At 65.6% G+C, this 15,943-nt stretch overlaps 2 protein-coding genes across 6 annotated transcripts; one reads left to right on the top strand and one right to left on the bottom strand.

Moving 5' to 3' along the window:
- The first annotated feature begins 66 nt into the window (after positions 1 to 66).
- Positions 67 to 3,916, top strand: TAS1R3 (taste 1 receptor member 3). The gene is given in 13 exon segments (XM_035020053.1): positions 67 to 568; positions 609 to 735; positions 850 to 1,367; positions 1,370 to 1,384; positions 1,387 to 1,807; positions 1,809 to 1,966; positions 2,044 to 2,068; positions 2,070 to 2,153; positions 2,155 to 2,245; positions 2,382 to 2,484; positions 2,663 to 3,112; positions 3,115 to 3,205; positions 3,207 to 3,916. Coding segments are annotated over 13 exon segments (2,649 nt in total). The 5' UTR covers positions 67 to 390; the 3' UTR covers positions 3,595 to 3,916.
- Positions 3,917 to 4,455: 539 nt separating this feature from the next.
- Positions 4,456 to 15,901, bottom strand: DVL1 (dishevelled segment polarity protein 1). Of its 5 annotated transcripts, XM_035020052.1 has the most exons (16): positions 15,652 to 15,901; positions 10,927 to 10,996; positions 10,685 to 10,806; positions 10,332 to 10,435; positions 9,976 to 10,114; positions 9,336 to 9,429; positions 9,177 to 9,246; positions 8,945 to 9,084; positions 8,789 to 8,865; positions 8,646 to 8,713; positions 8,346 to 8,498; positions 7,528 to 7,659; positions 7,281 to 7,448; positions 6,999 to 7,205; positions 6,272 to 6,311; positions 5,687 to 5,763 (listed from the first exon to the last, which is right to left on the bottom strand). In XM_035020052.1, the coding sequence occupies exons 1-15, from the start codon at positions 15,819 to 15,821 to the stop codon at positions 6,301 to 6,303; spliced, it is 1,725 nt and encodes a 574-aa protein (XP_034875943.1). In that variant the 5' UTR covers positions 15,822 to 15,901; the 3' UTR covers positions 5,687 to 5,763; positions 6,272 to 6,300. The 5 variants fall into 5 exon arrangements, with proteins under 5 accessions (XP_034875940.1, XP_034875942.1, XP_034875939.1 ...); XM_035020049.1 differs by lacking the exon at positions 6,272 to 6,311 and having other exon boundaries at positions 4,456 to 5,763; XM_035020051.1 differs by lacking the exon at positions 6,272 to 6,311 and having other exon boundaries at positions 4,456 to 5,763; positions 8,421 to 8,498.
- Positions 15,902 to 15,943: the final 42 nt, after the last annotated feature.

Here is a 15,943-nt window from a genome sequence, read left to right as displayed (position 1 = left end):
CTGAGCCTGCAGGTGGAGCCACCCCTGCGGCCCACCCCTCACCCCTAACCCCCGGCTACTAACAGTCCTCCCCAGGGCTGGAAGAGGTGTTTCTGTACCTACTCCTCGGGGCACTGGCACCTCCCCCACGCAGCTAGAGACCCCAGGATCCTCTGGCGGAGAAGTCCTGAGTGTCCCTCCTCCTTTCCAGGAATGGGGTGGGTGCAAAGGGGCTTGGGCACAGGCAGGTAACAAGATCATGGTCAGTGGCTGCTCAGAGCCTGCCTGCCCAGGTCACTGTCAGCCAGAGAGCCTGTGGGTGGGTGACATCAGGATAAAAGAGTCCAAGGAGCACAAACCTACAGGGCCCAGGAAAGCAAGGGTGTCCCCAGGGGCCCCTGGGCTTGGCAGATGAGGACAGGTGAGGATTTTGCTAAGCAAATCCTCTGCCCTCCCCTGCCCCAAGTCATCGTATCGGGGCCCCCACCCGGTTCTCTCATTTGCCATCCCTGCTGGAAGCTGCCACCTGCCATGCCAGGCCTGACTCTCCCGGGCCTCGTGGCTCTCTCAGGCCTCGGAGCAGGCACCCCACCTTGACACCACAGTGATCCTTGGGCCTGCAGCATTCACCAGCTGCTTATCCCAGCAGCTCAGGATGCAAGGGGACTATGTGCTGGGCGGGCTCTTCCCCCTGGGCGCAGCCGAGGATGCAGGTCTCGGCGACAGGACTCAACCCAGTGCCACCGTGTGCACCAGGTAGGAATGCCAGGGGTGGGGAGTGAGGGGTGATGAGGGTGGAGGTGGCTCAGGTCCAGGGTGCTCCTGAGTGGGGACGAGGTGTCGGCCACCCGCAGCCCTGTGTGGCCCCAGGTTCTCGTCCCTTGGCCTGCTCTGGGCACTGGCCATGAAGATGGCTGTGGAGGAGATCAACAACGGGTCTGCCCTGCTGCCGGGGCTGCACCTGGACTACGACCCCTTTGGCACGTGTTCAGAGCCCGTGGTGGCCATGAAGCCCAGCCTCATGTTCATGGCCAGAGCGGGCAGCTGCGATGTTGCCGCCCACTGCAATTACACGCAGTACCAGGCCCGTGTGCTGGCTGTCACCGGACCCCACTCATCCGAGCTCGCCCTCGTCCCCGGCATGTTCTTCAGCTTCTTCCTCATGCTGCAGGTGCACCCCCCACCCACCCCCACTGGCCCTGCCTACAGGAGCCCTGCATCAGGAGCTGCCTCCCGGTCACTGCAGGTCAGCTACGGTGCCAGCATTGACCGGCTGAGCAACCAGGAGATCTTCCCGTCCTTCTTCCGCACGGTGCCCAGGGACCGCGTGCAAGCAGTGGTGACGGTGGAGCTGCTGCAGGAGCTCGGCTGGAACTGGGCGGCCGCCGTGGCAGTGATGAGTACGGCCGCAGGGCCTGAGCCTCTTCTCCAGCCTGGCCAACGCCAGGGGCATCTGCATTGCGCACGAGAGCCTGGTGCCGCTGCCGCACGCGGGCAGCCTGCGGCTGGGCACCGTCCAGGACCTGCTGCACCAGGTGAACCAGAGCAGTGTGCAGGTGGTGGTGCTGTTCTCCTCTGCCCATGCCGCCCGCACCCTCTTCAGCCACGGCATCCACTGCAGGCTCTCGCCCAAGGTGTGGGTGGCCAGTGAGGCCTGGCTGACCTCGGACCTGGTCACGACACTGCCCGGCATGGCTGAGGTGGGCACCGTGCTCGGCTTCCTACAGCAGGGCGCCCCGATGCCCGAGTTCCCATCCTACGTGTGGACCTGCCTGGCCCTGGCTGCCGACCCCACCTTCTGCGCCTCCCTGGACGCTGAGCAGCCTGGAAGAGCACGTGGTGGGGCCACGCTGCCCCCAGTGTGACCACATCACGCTGGAGAACATATCTGCGGGGCTGCTGCACCCCCAGACCTTCGCTGCCTACGCGGCCGTGGACGCCGTGGCCCAGGCCCTCCACAACACGCTGCTCTGTGCAGCCCTGGCAGGTAAGGGCGGGAGCCCCCGGCACTCCCGAGAAGGAGCTTCAGCGGGGAGTGTGCGCTGGAGGCAGCTACTGGCCCAGCGCCCCCACTGGCTCCAACCCACCCACCAGCTCCTGGGGAACATGTGCGCTCGCGGCCTGGAGCTGCGGTTCGATACCAGCGGGAACGTGAACATGGACTATGACCTGAAACTGGGTGTGGCAGGACCCGACGCCCAAGCTGCACACTGCGGGAGCCTTCGATGGCCGCCTGGAGCTGCCCTGGCACACGCCTGGGGACCAGGTGAGCCCCAGCTGTGCTCCCCCCCGCCACGCACAAGTTCTGGCTCTGCCGGGGCAGGGGCTGCGGGGGGGACCATCCCCAGGTCTGGGCAGTGCACCCGGCTGAGCACAACCTGAGCCCCGAGGCCCCGTGCCAGGCACCCGTATCCCAGTGCTCCCAGCAGGGCTGAGTGAAGGGCTTCCACTGCTGCTGTTACGACCGCGTGGACTGCAAGGCCGGCAGCTACCAGCGCAGCCCAGGTGAGCCCCTCTCCCAGGCCTGCACAAGTTGAGGACGGGGGGGGCGGGCAGGGACCCACAGGGCCTCGTGTCCCGGCTCCAAGGCCAACTCTGAGGCCAGAGCAAGTGGGGTGGGAGTGAGGCTGAGGAGCCCGTGCCCCCCCCCCCCCAGTGTCCCCTCTTTGGTCCCACACCACAGATGACCTCCTCTGCACCCAGCGTGACCAGGACCAGTGGTCCCCAGACCAGAGCACACGCTGCTTCCCCCGCAGGCCCACGATCCCGGCGTGGGGGGAGCCGGCCGTGCTGGTACTGCTTATACTGCTGGGCCTGGTGCTGGGCCTGGCGCGGGCAGCCCTGGGGCTCTTCATCTGGCACTGGGACAGCCCGCTGGTTCAGGCCTCAGGCGGGCCACGGGCCTGCTTTGGCCTGGCCTGCCTGGGCCTCATCTGCCTCAGCATCCTCCTGTTCCCCGGCCAGCCAGGCCCGGCCAGCTGCCTGTCCCAGCAGCCCCTGCTCCACCTTTCCCTCGCTGGCTGCCTGAGCACACTCTTCCTGCAGGCGGCCCAGATATTTGTGGGTTCGGAGCTGCCACCCAGCTGGGCAGAGCAGCCGCGTGGCTGCCTGCAGGGGCCCCGGGCCTGGCTGATGGTGCTCTGCTGGCGGAAGCGGCACTGTGTACCTGGTACCTGGCGGTCTTCCCGCCGCAGGTGGTGACGGACTGGTGGGTGCTGCCCACAAGGCGCTGGTGCATGCTGCGTGCGCTCCTGGATCAGCTTCGGCCTGGGGCATGCCAATGCCACGCTGGCCCTCCTCTGCTTCCTGGGCACTTTCTTGGTGCAGAGCTGGCCAGACCACTACAATGGCGCCCGCGGCCTCACTTTTGCCATGCTGGCCTACTTCGTCACCTGCATCTCCTTTGTGCCCCCTGCCAATGTGCACGTGCAGATGGGCGCCATCCTCCTCTGCGCCCTGGGCATCCTGGCCACCTTCCACCTGCCCAAGTGCTACCTGCTGTTGCGGGGGCTGGAGCTCAACACCCCTGAGTTCTTCCTGGGAGATGATGCTAGAGGGCAGGGCAGCAGTGTACTGAGGGAAAGGAGACTCGGGGCAAAAACAAGTGACCCCTGACCCAGTGACCTCACCCAGTGAACCCAGACTTAGTTGAGATTCCCCCAAACCAAGTTCCTATGAAGCAACCCCCAGACTGTACCCCAGCTGCTGAGACCACCCCAGCTCTAGATCCTGACTGCAGGCTGACTGCTGACCTTGACACCACAGTGATCCTTGGGCTTGCAGCATTCACAAAGGGCCTCACACCCACCTGGGGCCTGAGAGCAGCTCTATATCTGTCCTAGCCAAGCCTTGGCCAGGGCCAACCCAGGTGATCCAGCCCCACTGTTCCAGAAAGAGGCCCATAAAAAGGTTCCTTGGGGCTCCTGTAGCTCATGCCGAGAGCTCAGGAAAGCCCCCAGTCCGATCACTTGAAGTCCAAGCTGGGCATTACTTGCCTGGCCAGGCCCAGCCTGGAGCCTCCAGCCAGCACCCCATCCAAGCATCACAGGGAAGGGAGGTTGGTGGGTGATGGGAGCTGTTCTGACCCCTTTGCAGGGACATGTGACTGATCTTGGGCCCCAGAGTGGGACGGGAATGATGAACAGAGCAGAGGCCTACTTGCGGGGGGGGGGGGGGGAAGGGGGCGCACACCCAAGCTCCTCCTCTCTCCGTGGCCCGGCCCGAGCGGGTAAAATGGGGTCAGGTGGCCACCAGCACCGTGGACAGAGTCCTGGGGGTCAGCACCAAGGCCAGCATCCACAGCCAAGACCCCTGGAGCCAGGAGCTAGCACCACGGACAGAGGACCAGCCGCCAAGGACCCTGCCAGCAGCCAGCACGGGGACAGAGCCTGGCGCTGACCAGGGACCCAGAGGACAGCCGCACCCCAGCCTTCTAAGGTACCCAGCAAAAGAGAAGAGACACAGTCCACACATCAGTCCCATAAAATTAAATGCTTTTTAGTCTTTAAAATAGCATTTACACAGAAGCAGCTCTATTAACTATCTGGACGGACACTCCGACTTGATACGGTATCTACAGCGCAAATGTGTGCAGGCCAGAAACGCCAGGAAGGAAGCGGCGTGAGTGGGTGGGCAATCACCCGAGGACGGCAAGGAGGGGTGGGCTGGCTACCCCCTCTTCCCCACACCCTGCCCCTGCAGCAGCTGTGTGCACCCGGGCCCCTTGCCCCTTGTCACATCCCCACCACCACTAGCTGAAGCACGTCCCCTCCCATCTTCCCCTCACCAACCCTTCCCACTTTCCGACAGGACCTGTGTCCCTGCGTTAAGTCTGAGACCCGGTGGGTGGGGGGACAGCTGACCTGGCCACCACCTCCCCCAGAGCACACAAGGCCAGGCAATAAATAAATAAATTAGATCCCTACCCCAGACGTCCACAGAGGGGCCTGGGGGCTCCGATTCCCCCTTCAGGAAGGGCCAACCCAGCCCAGGCAAAAGTGGTGGGGCCTATGACTTGGGCCAACAGGGGGCCCAGGCCCAGCAGCCTCTTCTCAGCTTAGTCTGGGGCCCTGTGCACAGCTCTGTAGGCATGTGGGGGTCCCTGAGGCACACCCCAAGGGCACAGGGTCTGCACAGACACAAGCTGCTCCAGACAGGAATGAACGGACTGCCAAACTGAGACCACAGTGGCCTGGGCTGCCCTCAGCTCCTCGCCCAGCCTGCTCCCACTCTCCCTCCAGGCCTGTGCCCTGACACGACCCCTTGTGTGCAGACACGCACAGGCTTGCTTGACCCAGGACAGCCGCCAGTAAGGCAAGCCCACAGAAGCCCCAGAGGCGGTGTGCCCTCCTGCAGGAGTGGGTAGGACCACCGGCTCCCCCACTGTGGGGCCGAGCTGAAGGCACTCTCTCCTCAGTCACATGATGTCAACGAAAAACTCACAGGGGTTCCCCATAGCCTTCTGGAAGGACTGGCGGCTGCCCGTCAGCTCTGGGGGGACAGCGGCCAGCTCCCGGACGGGCGGCCCCCCCGGCGGGCCCCCCCCCACCGAGTATGCCTTTGCTAAGGGATACGATGGGGGGAGCCCCGGGGCGGCCACCGAGCCCCGGCTGAGCTGACTAGCTGGACGATCCCGACAGCCACTGCCCCCAACCCCACCCGGTGCCGTGTGGTCTGACTCGCTGCCGCTGCCCCCGCCTCCAGCCGCCCGGCGCTCCTTCTCACGGCCCAGTGCCCGCCGGCTGCTCCCGCCGGCGCTCTGGGTGGACCCACTGCTTTTGCTTCCTGGAGTCAAGGACAGGGAGAGGAATGAGATGGTCAGTGTCAGGCCACGTCACTTCCAGGACGACCAGCCGTTGCCAGGGCAACCAGGGGCAGAACCTGGTAGTCTCAAGCAGGGCGGGTGAGGGGGAGGCAGCCATGCAGACAGGAGAGCAGGGCTGGCCCCACTCCGAGAAGCGAGAACAGCTGCAGCAGGCCGGGGGGCGGGGGCGGGCAGTGGCAGGCAGGCAGGGACACTCTGGGGCCAGCTCAGTGCCCCCCATCTCACCCCAATGCCTGATCTTGCAGCTGAGAGCCTGACGCACAAGTGAGGCCCTGTGTGCCCGGTGCTCCCGTCGGCCATCCTGGGCATCCCCCCCACCCCCAAGACCCACCTTCCGTCCAGCCCCAAGGCCCTGGCCAGCTACTCAGCTCAGCCCCCGTCCTGGGCTCCCAGGAAGAGCGGGGAGCCTGAGAAGGCCAGCTGGCTGGGAACATGCCGAGAGGGACGCCGGGCAGGACCCTAGCTTACCGGCCCGGAGGGTCCACTCCGCTAGTCCTTCAGTCTAAGGCTTGCTCAGCACAAAGCAAGGGATAGCACGAGTTACACAGCAGGCCCGGCCCGGACACCCATTCCCACCTACGGCGCACGCAGCCACCAGCTGGGCCTGTCCAGGGTCCACAGGCGCCCAGCAACAGCTTCCCCTGGGGCACCGCTGCCCTCTGACCTGCTCTCCTCTCTCTCCCATCCCTGTCTGGGTTTACTGGGCTAGCTGCCTGACCTCTGCCCCCTGGCCTCAGTGACACTGACAGCCTCAGGCCACTCCTCCAAGTCCCCTCCTCAGGGACGCCCCTCGATCCTCCTGCTCAGCTCTCCACACATCCCAGGGTGGGTCCACAGTTGTCTGTGGGACTGTCCACCTCCAGCTCCCAGCCGGGCTGCAGGTGCTGGGGGCAGTGTCTGTCCTCCACCGTGGCCTGGGACCTCTCTGCCGTCCTTCCCCATGCCATCTCCTGGCCTTTTGCTTCTGCTGCGCCTGGAACACCAGCACCCCCCAACACACACACACACACACACACACACCCCAAAGTCTGCAGGGCTCTCCCCATCCCCCTGAACCACTCACCCCTTCCAGAAGGAGCTCACCCAGGGCCTCGACACAGAGCAGGGAGGAGCACATGGGGCAGAGGGGGTGGGCACACAGGGCAGAGCCAGGCGGCGGGGACAGCGGGGAGCTGGGCGCCCAGCAGGCTCTCACCTTCACTCTGCTGACTCCCAGCACTGCCGCTGCCATAGCTGAAGCCAGGGTCCTGGTATGCGGGTGGGAAGCAGGGCGGGGGGCCCGGGTACTGGTAGGGGTAGCCCTGACCCAGGGGCCAGGGGGCGGCCGGATGGGGCAGTGGGGCCAGCGTGTCCTGATCCGAGGCCCCACTGGAGCCGCTGTTGAGGTTCAGGGCTGCGAGATCTGGCGGGAGGGGAGGGTGGGTGAGGGCAGTGCGGGCAGGCCCTCTGGGGATCCCCGCCCCCAGCCCCCACTCACTGCTGCACAGGTCCCCGAAGACGTAGTAGCACTGCTCCGAGAAGGTGATCTTGTTGACCGTGTGCCGCAGGAAGCCGCGCTTCAGCATGCTGCTGGCGTACTTGCGAGCCTCGCGCCTTTCCTTGAAGCCTTCCACGTGTGCGTACAGCCAGTCCACCACGTCCGCCCCTGGCCCAGAGCACGCATCAGGGCACAGAGCCCGGGGGGCGCACCCGCCCGCCCGGAGCCAGCCCGGCGGGCCCCTCACCGATGACGGCATTGGCGATGGTGATCTTGAGCCACATGCGGTCCCGGATCTCCAGGCCCGAGTCTGGCAGCTGCATGACGCGCACCACGGCGCCCATGTCGCTCTTCACCGTCAGAGGTGCCTCTTCCAGCTCTGTAAGGCACAGCACCCCCCTCAGCCCTGAGCAGCCGAGGGCAGGCGGAGGCCTTGGGATGGGCTGCAGGCCCCGCTGCGGCAGCCCATCTCAGAGCCCCGGCTCCAGGCCGGGTCTGTGGTCCTGGAGCCCAGACCGTGAGGCCGTCCGGTGACCGCAGGGTCCAATCCCACCACAGGATGGACCCTCACAGCGGCGGGGAGCAGGGGTGGGTCGGGGGGGTTGAACCTTTGTCCCCTACCCCCGCAGATGCTTCATCAGGATCTTGGGCCCAAGCCCAGGTGAGGCCAGCCCCACCCTGAGCCCCACGGGGAGAGGCCTCTTCCCCCCTCCCCGTCCGCTAGCTCAGGGCTGTTAGTCATGTTAGCCGCAGGAAAGCCGGGTGGGGGTCACCCGCGTGCACTGCCTCTCCTCCCCAGGAGAGAGGGGCCCCAGGGCTGGCCTGGCCCGTCTGGGCAACTTCCAGTCCCACCACACGGACAGCCGGCTGGAAGGAGGGTGTGCGTGAGGGCAGACACGTGTGTCGGTGCTCAGTCCGACACACGCGTGTCAGCAGCGTCCATCCACGTGTGCGCCCTGGCCACATGGCAGGACGGCCCTTGAGTGTGACCGTGCGGGGCGGGCACTTCGGCCAGGCCCCTCGCCCTGGTGCCTCAGTTCCCTGCGCTCCTGAGCTGCCACTTACGTGGGGCGCCAGGCACGGAGCTGGTTAGTGAGGAGGAGCTGGTGCGCGTGATGCCGCTGGAGCAGGGACTCGTACCGTAGTGGGGCAGGGCTCCAGCCAGCGCCGCCGTGTGGGATAGCCAGGCGGCAGGGTCAATGGGCCGCACCGGGTCAGCTGGTGGCCGCCGGGTGGTGGTGGATGGACGGACAAACAGACGGAGGGATGGTAGCGCACGACGGAGCACGGGGCACAGAGGAAAGGACCTTCAGGCGGGGCGAGCGCCCTCACCCCCCCGCCCAGGAGCCCTGCAGGGTCACTCACCCCTCGGGACGGTGAAGTAGCTCCGGGGGGTCGGGTCCCAGCATTTGGCTACCGTGAGGCTGATGGGCCTGTGGGGTGCAGCAGGTCACACGGGCGAGGCCCCACGGGGCCCCGCCCCATGCCGCCCACCCGCCACGCCTCACCCCGTCTGGGACACGATCTCCCGCAGCACCCGCACTGCGTCGTCGTTGCTCATGTTCTCGAAGTTGACGTCATTCACCTGGGGGGCGAGGGGTTCAGCGTGGCGGGGCAGGCCGGCCGGCCCCTCGGCCCCCCAGTCCCTCCCCACAGCCCCGCACCTGCAGCAGCATGTCGCCTGGCTCGATGCGCCCGTCAGCCGCCACGGCCCCGCCCTTCATGATGGAGCCGATGTAGATGCCACCGTCCCCCCGCTCGTTGCTCTGGCCCACGATGCTGATGCCCAGGAAGTGGTGCCTCTCTGCAGGGGCGAGGGGTGAGCAGGTGCCTGCTGTGGGGGTGCACCCCACCCAGGAGCCCTGCACCCCCCGGGGGACCCCAGTGAGGCCTCACCCATGTTGAGAGTGACGGTGATGATGTTCAGGGACATGGTGGAGTCCGTGATGCTGCTGAAGGAAGAAGCCTGCGGAGGGACGCGAGTGAGGGGACGGAGGCAGGGGCTTCACCGGGGCGGACCCCGCCCCGCGCCTGGCTGCCCCCTACACCACCTACACGGTCCGCCTGCCGCATGCGCTGCTTCCGCCGCCGGCGCTTGTGTTTTCGGATGAGCCGGGAGGACGTGCTCTGCTCCGTGGAGCTGCTCAGTCTGGGGGCATGAAGGTCAGGGGCCAGGCCAGAGGCTGCAGGGCTGCGGCAGGGTGGAGAGCAGGGCACCCCACCCCGCCCCACACACAAGACAGGGAGCGCACAGGATGGGCGTCGGGTCCCGCGCCACCCTAGCCGGGCCAGCTGTGGGACACAGAGCTGGGGTAGAGCTGGCTCAGGAGAAGGCTCAGCTCCGGGCTGAACACGCCCTACACACACGACACGTGCGAACCCCACTGCTACGTGCAGCCCTGCTCGGCCAAAACGGAGACACAAACACCGAGGAAGCCAGCATGTGCATGCACACACGCCTGTTCCACACCACGCATGCACACGCCCATCCACGTATACACGCCCGTGGACTCACACCCCGTACACAGCTGCACACCCGTACGTGACGTGACGGCGTGCACGTCTGTTCCTACGTACGCCCACGCACACGTGCGTGCACACCTGTTACACACTCGCACACACATCTGGATGTGAGTCCACGCACACCTGTAACATACCTGCGCACACGCATCTGCACGCACACACACCCACGCACCGGCTCGTGTTGTCATCCTCGTCCGAGTCAATGAAGCTACTGGACTCAAGTTCGCTGCTCAGCACGGTGGACGCACTGTCGGGGGGCAGCCCCAGGTCTCGCCGCCGGTCCCCCCTTGGGTGCCCATTGGTCCGGGCAGCTGTGGGGACAGCAAGAGGGGAGCTGGCTGCGGGGTCCCCTGTGTGGCCTCATGCACCAACTGACCTGGGAGCCAGCCAGGTGACTGTGGGGCTGCTGGGGGGGTCCCTGGGGTCCTGGGCAGACAGGCCTAGGACCTCTACTCTGTAACTGGGAGTAGGCAGGGCCATAGGGTGCACCATGGGGGCCCGGGCAAGTCTAGGGTGCGGCCTCATTACCCTCTTCGCGGTTCCGGCGTCGGGCTCGCTCCCGCCGGTGGCTGACCAAAGACTCCGTGCCGGTCTCATTGTCCATCCCGTCGCGGCTGCTGGCTACATTAGGGCTGTGCCCACAAGATGGGGTGGGCTGGGGCAGGCTGGGCCACCCACACTGCGTGCGACACCCTCCCAGCTCCTTGCCTCCTCTCCCACCCACTCACCTGCCCAGACTGGGCCTCTCTGCCCGCCCCTCCTCCACTGACCAGTTTCTACTGACCACGGGTCCCTGGTTAGTCGCCCCTTCCCCCGACAGGCCTGGTAGGCAGCAGGCCCCTCAGGACCACCAGGCTCAGCCCCCCACACACAGTCCTTACTGGAAGGAGGGGGGCCGGGAGTCCCCGATGCCGCCCGTTCTTTCAAGAGGTGGGGGCAGGTCTGTGTGGCCATCAGTGCTCTGAGAGCCTGCATCTGAGTGTGCGCCCTCGGCCAGGACCAGCTGCAGAGGACAGGAATGGCTCAGGGACACTGCCAGCCTGCAGGCCCAGCCCCCACCCACCCAGCCCAGCCCAGCCCCCACCCTAGCCAAGCATCCTCTGCCAACACCCCATGGACTCACCCAGGAGACCACACGACCATTGAAGCAGGGCAGCTTGGCATTATCGTCGGAGATCTCCTCCTTCACCACCCTGTGGGCAGACAGTGCCGTGAGACCACCTGCACGAGAGATGGCTCCCACCGGTGGGCCCTGGAGGGAAGAGCTCCCCATATTCTTGTCCAGGGTGCATGCCAGCCAAGGCCATCCAACCACATGCCCAGATATCAGTCTGTGTGAATGCCCCTGCCTGGTGCAATCCCTTCCTGGGGACCCTTGTCATCCTCCTGCAGACCACTTCCAGGGCCCAGGTCAGAGGGAGGTCCAAACTCCAGACCCTCGAGTAGCAGAGGGTCACCTCCTATAACACTCTATAATGCAAGTATCTGCCTTGCTGTGTGTCTACGTGCCCCACGGAGTGTGGATCCATGACAGCAGGGCTCTGCCTGGCTTCTTCCCTCCACCTCCCCACCCCCCAAACCTGGCCCCAACCCAGAACAGGGCCCAGTTCACAGCAGACCTCGATACAGACGTGAGGACAATCAGACCACGTGAACACAGGCAGATTAAGATGGGACTGCATGCAGACCCGTACGTGCACACTGAGGGCAGGCCACTGCCCTCCTGCCCCGTCCACCTGGCCGAGGAGACAGAAGCAGACCCCACTCTCTACAACAGCCCAACTCAAGGCCTGAAAGGACAGCCAGGCACAGGGCTGCTGGGCCCACTGAGAAGCCCCAGCCCCGGAGGCCAGCAAACCCCAGCAGCCACACGCCCAGCATCCAGCCCCTGGCTGGTGTCTTGATGTCGCCCCCAGTTAGGTCGGTTGGGGGTGGGGAAGGTACCCAGGCAGGACACAGCCAAAGCAACGCAAACTGGGAGGGAAGCCGACGACGCCGTGGTCAGACACAGGTGGGGGATGGGTCAGCTGTCCGATCCAAAGGCCTGAGGAGGACAGCCGCCAGCATGGTTCGCAGGGGCAGCCAGGGAGGGGCCGTGGGGCAGGGCGGGCAATGGTTATGGCCCAGACGCACCCCACACTGTGGCCCCCTTGAGGCCCAGGGATCAGGGCAGGCAGGGCCAGGCCTGCAGCAGGAGGCACCCCGATGCCCTACCCCGCTGGAGCCCAGCTCTGCCCAACACAGCGGGATTTCCACACCCGGGACTTGGGCCCAGGAGAAAAACAGGAGCCAGGAGAACCGGCAGGAAGCAGCCTTGTGACCTGTTGAGCCTGGACGCCTGGACTCTGCCAGTCCTGGGCAGCAACAGGAGGCCTCCACAGAGTGGGCATCCCATACTCCCCCAGGGTAGCAAGGCCCAGGTCCACCACCCACCACCCAGACCTCAGAGGACAGAAAAGACAGGGCCAGCCAGGGCAGGAGGGGGCATGCCGCCAGCACCCTGCAGCAGCCCCTCAGACACACCCCGGCATGCCAGCCACATAGGAGCAATGAGGTGGACACCCAACAGGAAGAGAAGCCCCCATGTCTGCTGCCCCAACTTACGCAGGCACCACAGCCCCACAGAACTGAACTCCCCGGGGAGGCCGGGACCCAGCCCAGCACTCAGCTGAAGTCCCCACAAGAGGGGGCCACCACAGGAAGACCTGAGGGGGCCCAGGACCACCTGGGGCTCTGCCAGCCGCAGCCGACAGCCAGCCATGCAGCAAGCCCTCCTGGGGGCCCGGCAGGCGAGAGCACGTCTCTGAGTGAAAGCAGCAACCGAGACTCGGGAGGGACCCGATTCCTGTTTCTCAGCCCGGGTGGCCCAGCCTCCTCTGCCATTCCCAAGCCCCCGCCCTTTCTGACTCACCCCCAGGCAGGCAGAGGAGCTCCCCAGCCCTCACACCACAGGGCCCACCTGGCCCCCCCAGGGGTGGACTGCCCACCTGGCCAGCGCCTCCAGATGACCAATCACCCAATCACAGGGCTGCCCGAGCCTCTGTGCCCCCTACCCCTGCATAAATGAGCCCCCAGGGCCCAGAGCCCCGCCCCCAGCCTGAGGAACCCAAGTCCCCCAACCCAGCACGACAGGACATCCTCCCCTCCATCTGAAGCCTGGACACCAAGACCCCCACCCAGCTAGGCCAAGACAGCCAGGAGGTGAGGGTGGGGGGCACCAGAGCCTCCAGGACAAGGGCGCAGGTGCTTTCCTCAGGAAAGCCCATCGCTGGCCAGCATAATCTCCGGCAGCTACAGGCAGAGACAAGGGCAGGGGAGGCCTCAGTGGAGCCTGGGGGAAATGCCTCCAAACCGTTCTGGGGTTCCCTCCTGGGCCAGGCCTCACCAGGTGGAAGAGCAGACCTCGGAAGCAGTCTCCACCGACCCTTAGGGGTGGCCACCCAGGGGCACCCCCACTGGCATCATGCTCCCAACCTCAGAATTCCTGGCGAGATCCCGGTTAACCTCAAACTTGTGGCTGTCCGGCCCCGCCCGCCTGCCGCCCCCGCAGACTCGCCCTGGCAAGGAATCTGCTCAGAACAGGGCCCTTAGAGCCAAGCACAGCCACAGGGGGACCCCCAGGACTCCCAGAGGCCAGAGCATGCCACAGGGCAACCCTTGCCAGTGGGTCCCCAGAGGCACAGGGTTCCCCCACTAGACCTCCCCTCCACGAAGCAGGACGATGGCAGAGCAAGCTCATACATGACAGGGGAGATCTCTAAGAGACCCCTCCCTTGTGCCCCCACAAGTCAGGGATCCTCAGCTCCCACCATGCCTTTGGCTGCCCCTTCCCCCCCGCCTCCTGACCCTAGAGCTCCCCCAGGCTGAAGCTCTGCAGGCTCCAGGGCAAGCGGGTCCCAGCCATCTACACCCCGCCATGAGCTCCAAAGGTACCTGTCTGGACTCTCCCAACACCGCTGGGGGCACTGACCCCAGACGGACCGGCTGCAAAGGGCAGAGTGGGCACTCACCCAGGCAGGCTGGGTCAGGCCCAGCCCCTACCCCCTGCCCTGCAGCCCTCACGTGGCCCACAGGCAGGCGGCTTCAGAGACCGGAACTCCTGGCCCAGAGATGGAGGGACCAGGGCCATTGCCAGGCAGATGAGCTAAGTGCCAAGTCTAGCCAGGCCTGGAATCAGCAAGGCAGCCCTGATATCAAGGGACTCCGACCTCTGCCTCACAGTCTAAAAGCTGGGCCCAGACTCCTCCCTGCACCACCGCTCACCAAAGCCAAAGCTTGGCACCCCTGCGCCAACCCGCCATAGGCCCAGGGACCTGCCCCAGCTTTGCCGTGACCTGCATGGGAAAAGTGGGAGGTAGGCACGGGACCCCCCCCCACCCACTTGGCCAAAGATGGGAGTGGGACCCGGCCCAGAGCAGGTGGCCACACCTCAGACTCCCCTTTCCCTTACTAGGTGGCCAACTATGGCCAGGAACGGAGGCTCGGGGTACTCAAGGCCTGGCCCACAGTGGGATGGTAGGTTGGGGCAGCAGGCCCAGGCTCACCAGGGTGGTCCTCACAGCCCCTGATCTGAGGGTACCCCTCTCATGGTGGGGCTGGGCCGCTCCCCAGCCTACCCAGGGTTGCGGAGAACACAAGCTCCCTCTCTGCCTCTCCCTAGTGGTGGTGGAGAACAAGAAAGTCTAATTGTCCAAACTTCCCTCAGGCCCCCCAGAGAACTGCTGAATGGCCCCAGCTTGACCTGACCTGGGGCTGCCCAGGGTCCATGCAAATCAGAGAATCCAGGAAATGGCCTCAATGTCAAAGTCCCGAGACACAGTCACACACAAGGACACAGACTCCCTGAGGGCGGCCAGGCACACCTGCTCAGCCCATGAGGCCTCTGAGTAACCACCCCCCACAGCATTGCTGAGCTGGGGACTCAAGTTACCCATGGCTGTGCTGGGTCAGGCCTCGGACAGAGCTTCAAGCGGACAGCCAGCCTCCAGCTCACTGTCCCAGAGGCCCTGCCCAGTGCAGGCGGGAAGTCCCCTCAGCCAAGACAGCCACCACTAAGGCTGGACATGGGGACACTGACCCAGAGGCTGCTGGAGTCAGCAGATGGCCCAGGCTGCTCCCAGGAACCCAAGTACTATGTGGCTCAACAAGAATAGGGACCCAACAGACAGCAACCCTCAGGCAGGGGCAGGTGGAGTGACAACCCATAGTCCCCAGTCCCCAGAGATCCTTGATCTCTGCCCTATCCTCAGGACCCTGGAGGAGGGATCCAGAGAGAGGCTGTCTTGAGCCTCTGGAAACTTCTGCAGACTCCAGTAGACAAATCTGTGCCCGTTGAGATCACCTCATTTCCCCCATACTAACTACAGTGAACCCACTAGGCAGCTACGACCCTGCCCCCATCCCTTACCTTCCCCCCTGACACTCCTCTGACTCCAGGCCCCATGAATCACAAGCCCTCCAGGTAAGCCCTATAAGCACCTGCCCTCCACAGAAGGGAGGCAGTGGGACCCTGAGTCTGACAAGCACCAAGGTGGGACTTCAGTTCACCCTTGGCCACGGACCTTGACCACCCGCAAGTCAAACACACTCTGCCACACAGGCCCAGGCCCAGAGTGGGTGGAGAAACCAGGACCCTCGCCTCCCCACCGTCCAGCGCTCTCAGGCTCCTGGACAGGCAGCCAGGGCCCCATGCGTCCCCAGCTCAGGGCACAGCCAGGTTGGACGCACAGCACCCCCAGGGAGCGGAGGCACTGCCCCGGTCACAGTCCCAAGATTCCCCAAGACCCTGCCCGGGCGCGGACAGGTGCGGACACCCGTCCTCGCGCACAGGCCCCCACGGCCCACTGACCCGAAGTCCTGGTCCATGGACTTGAAGAAGAATTTGTAAGCGTGCACGGGCCGGTTGCTGAGCACATTCTTGAAGTCGGCCAGCGTGACGCGCTCGGGCGCCACGGGCAGCTTGACCAGGTACGGCGTCTCCTCTTCATCCATGTGATAGATGATCTTGGTCTCCGCCATGGCGCGGCGGCGGCGCGGGGCCTGCGCGGCGCTCCCGGCCCGGCCCGGGTCTCGGACGCCGGCGCCTCCCCGCTGCCGGCCTGCGCCCCGCCCGCCCGCCCGCCGCTCCCCGCCCGGCTGCT

The sequence above is a fragment of the Mirounga leonina genome, unplaced genomic scaffold, assembly GCF_011800145.1.
Source record: "Mirounga leonina isolate KUSES-001 unplaced genomic scaffold, KU_Mleo_1.0 Mir_173, whole genome shotgun sequence".
Lineage (NCBI taxonomy): Eukaryota > Metazoa > Chordata > Mammalia > Carnivora > Phocidae > Mirounga > Mirounga leonina.
Note: the sequence above shows the minus strand (reverse complement) of the source record. Positions and strands in the feature narration are given on the sequence as shown.

Bases quoted from the DNA above. Each gene is read 5' to 3' on its own strand.
- DVL1 (XM_035020048.1), bottom strand. From the start codon at position 15,821: ATGGCGGAGACCAAGATCATCTATCACATGGATGAAGAGGAGACGCCG. The intron at 7,449-7,527 runs GTGAGGGGCCCG...GCTCTGGGCCAG, and splicing joins CATCGCCAATGCCGTCATCG to GGGCGGACGTGGTGGACTGG. The intron at 5,764-6,998 runs GTGAGAGCCTGC...CCTTGACTCCAG, and splicing joins TGGGAGTCAGCAGAGTGAAG to GAAGCAAAAGCAGTGGGTCC.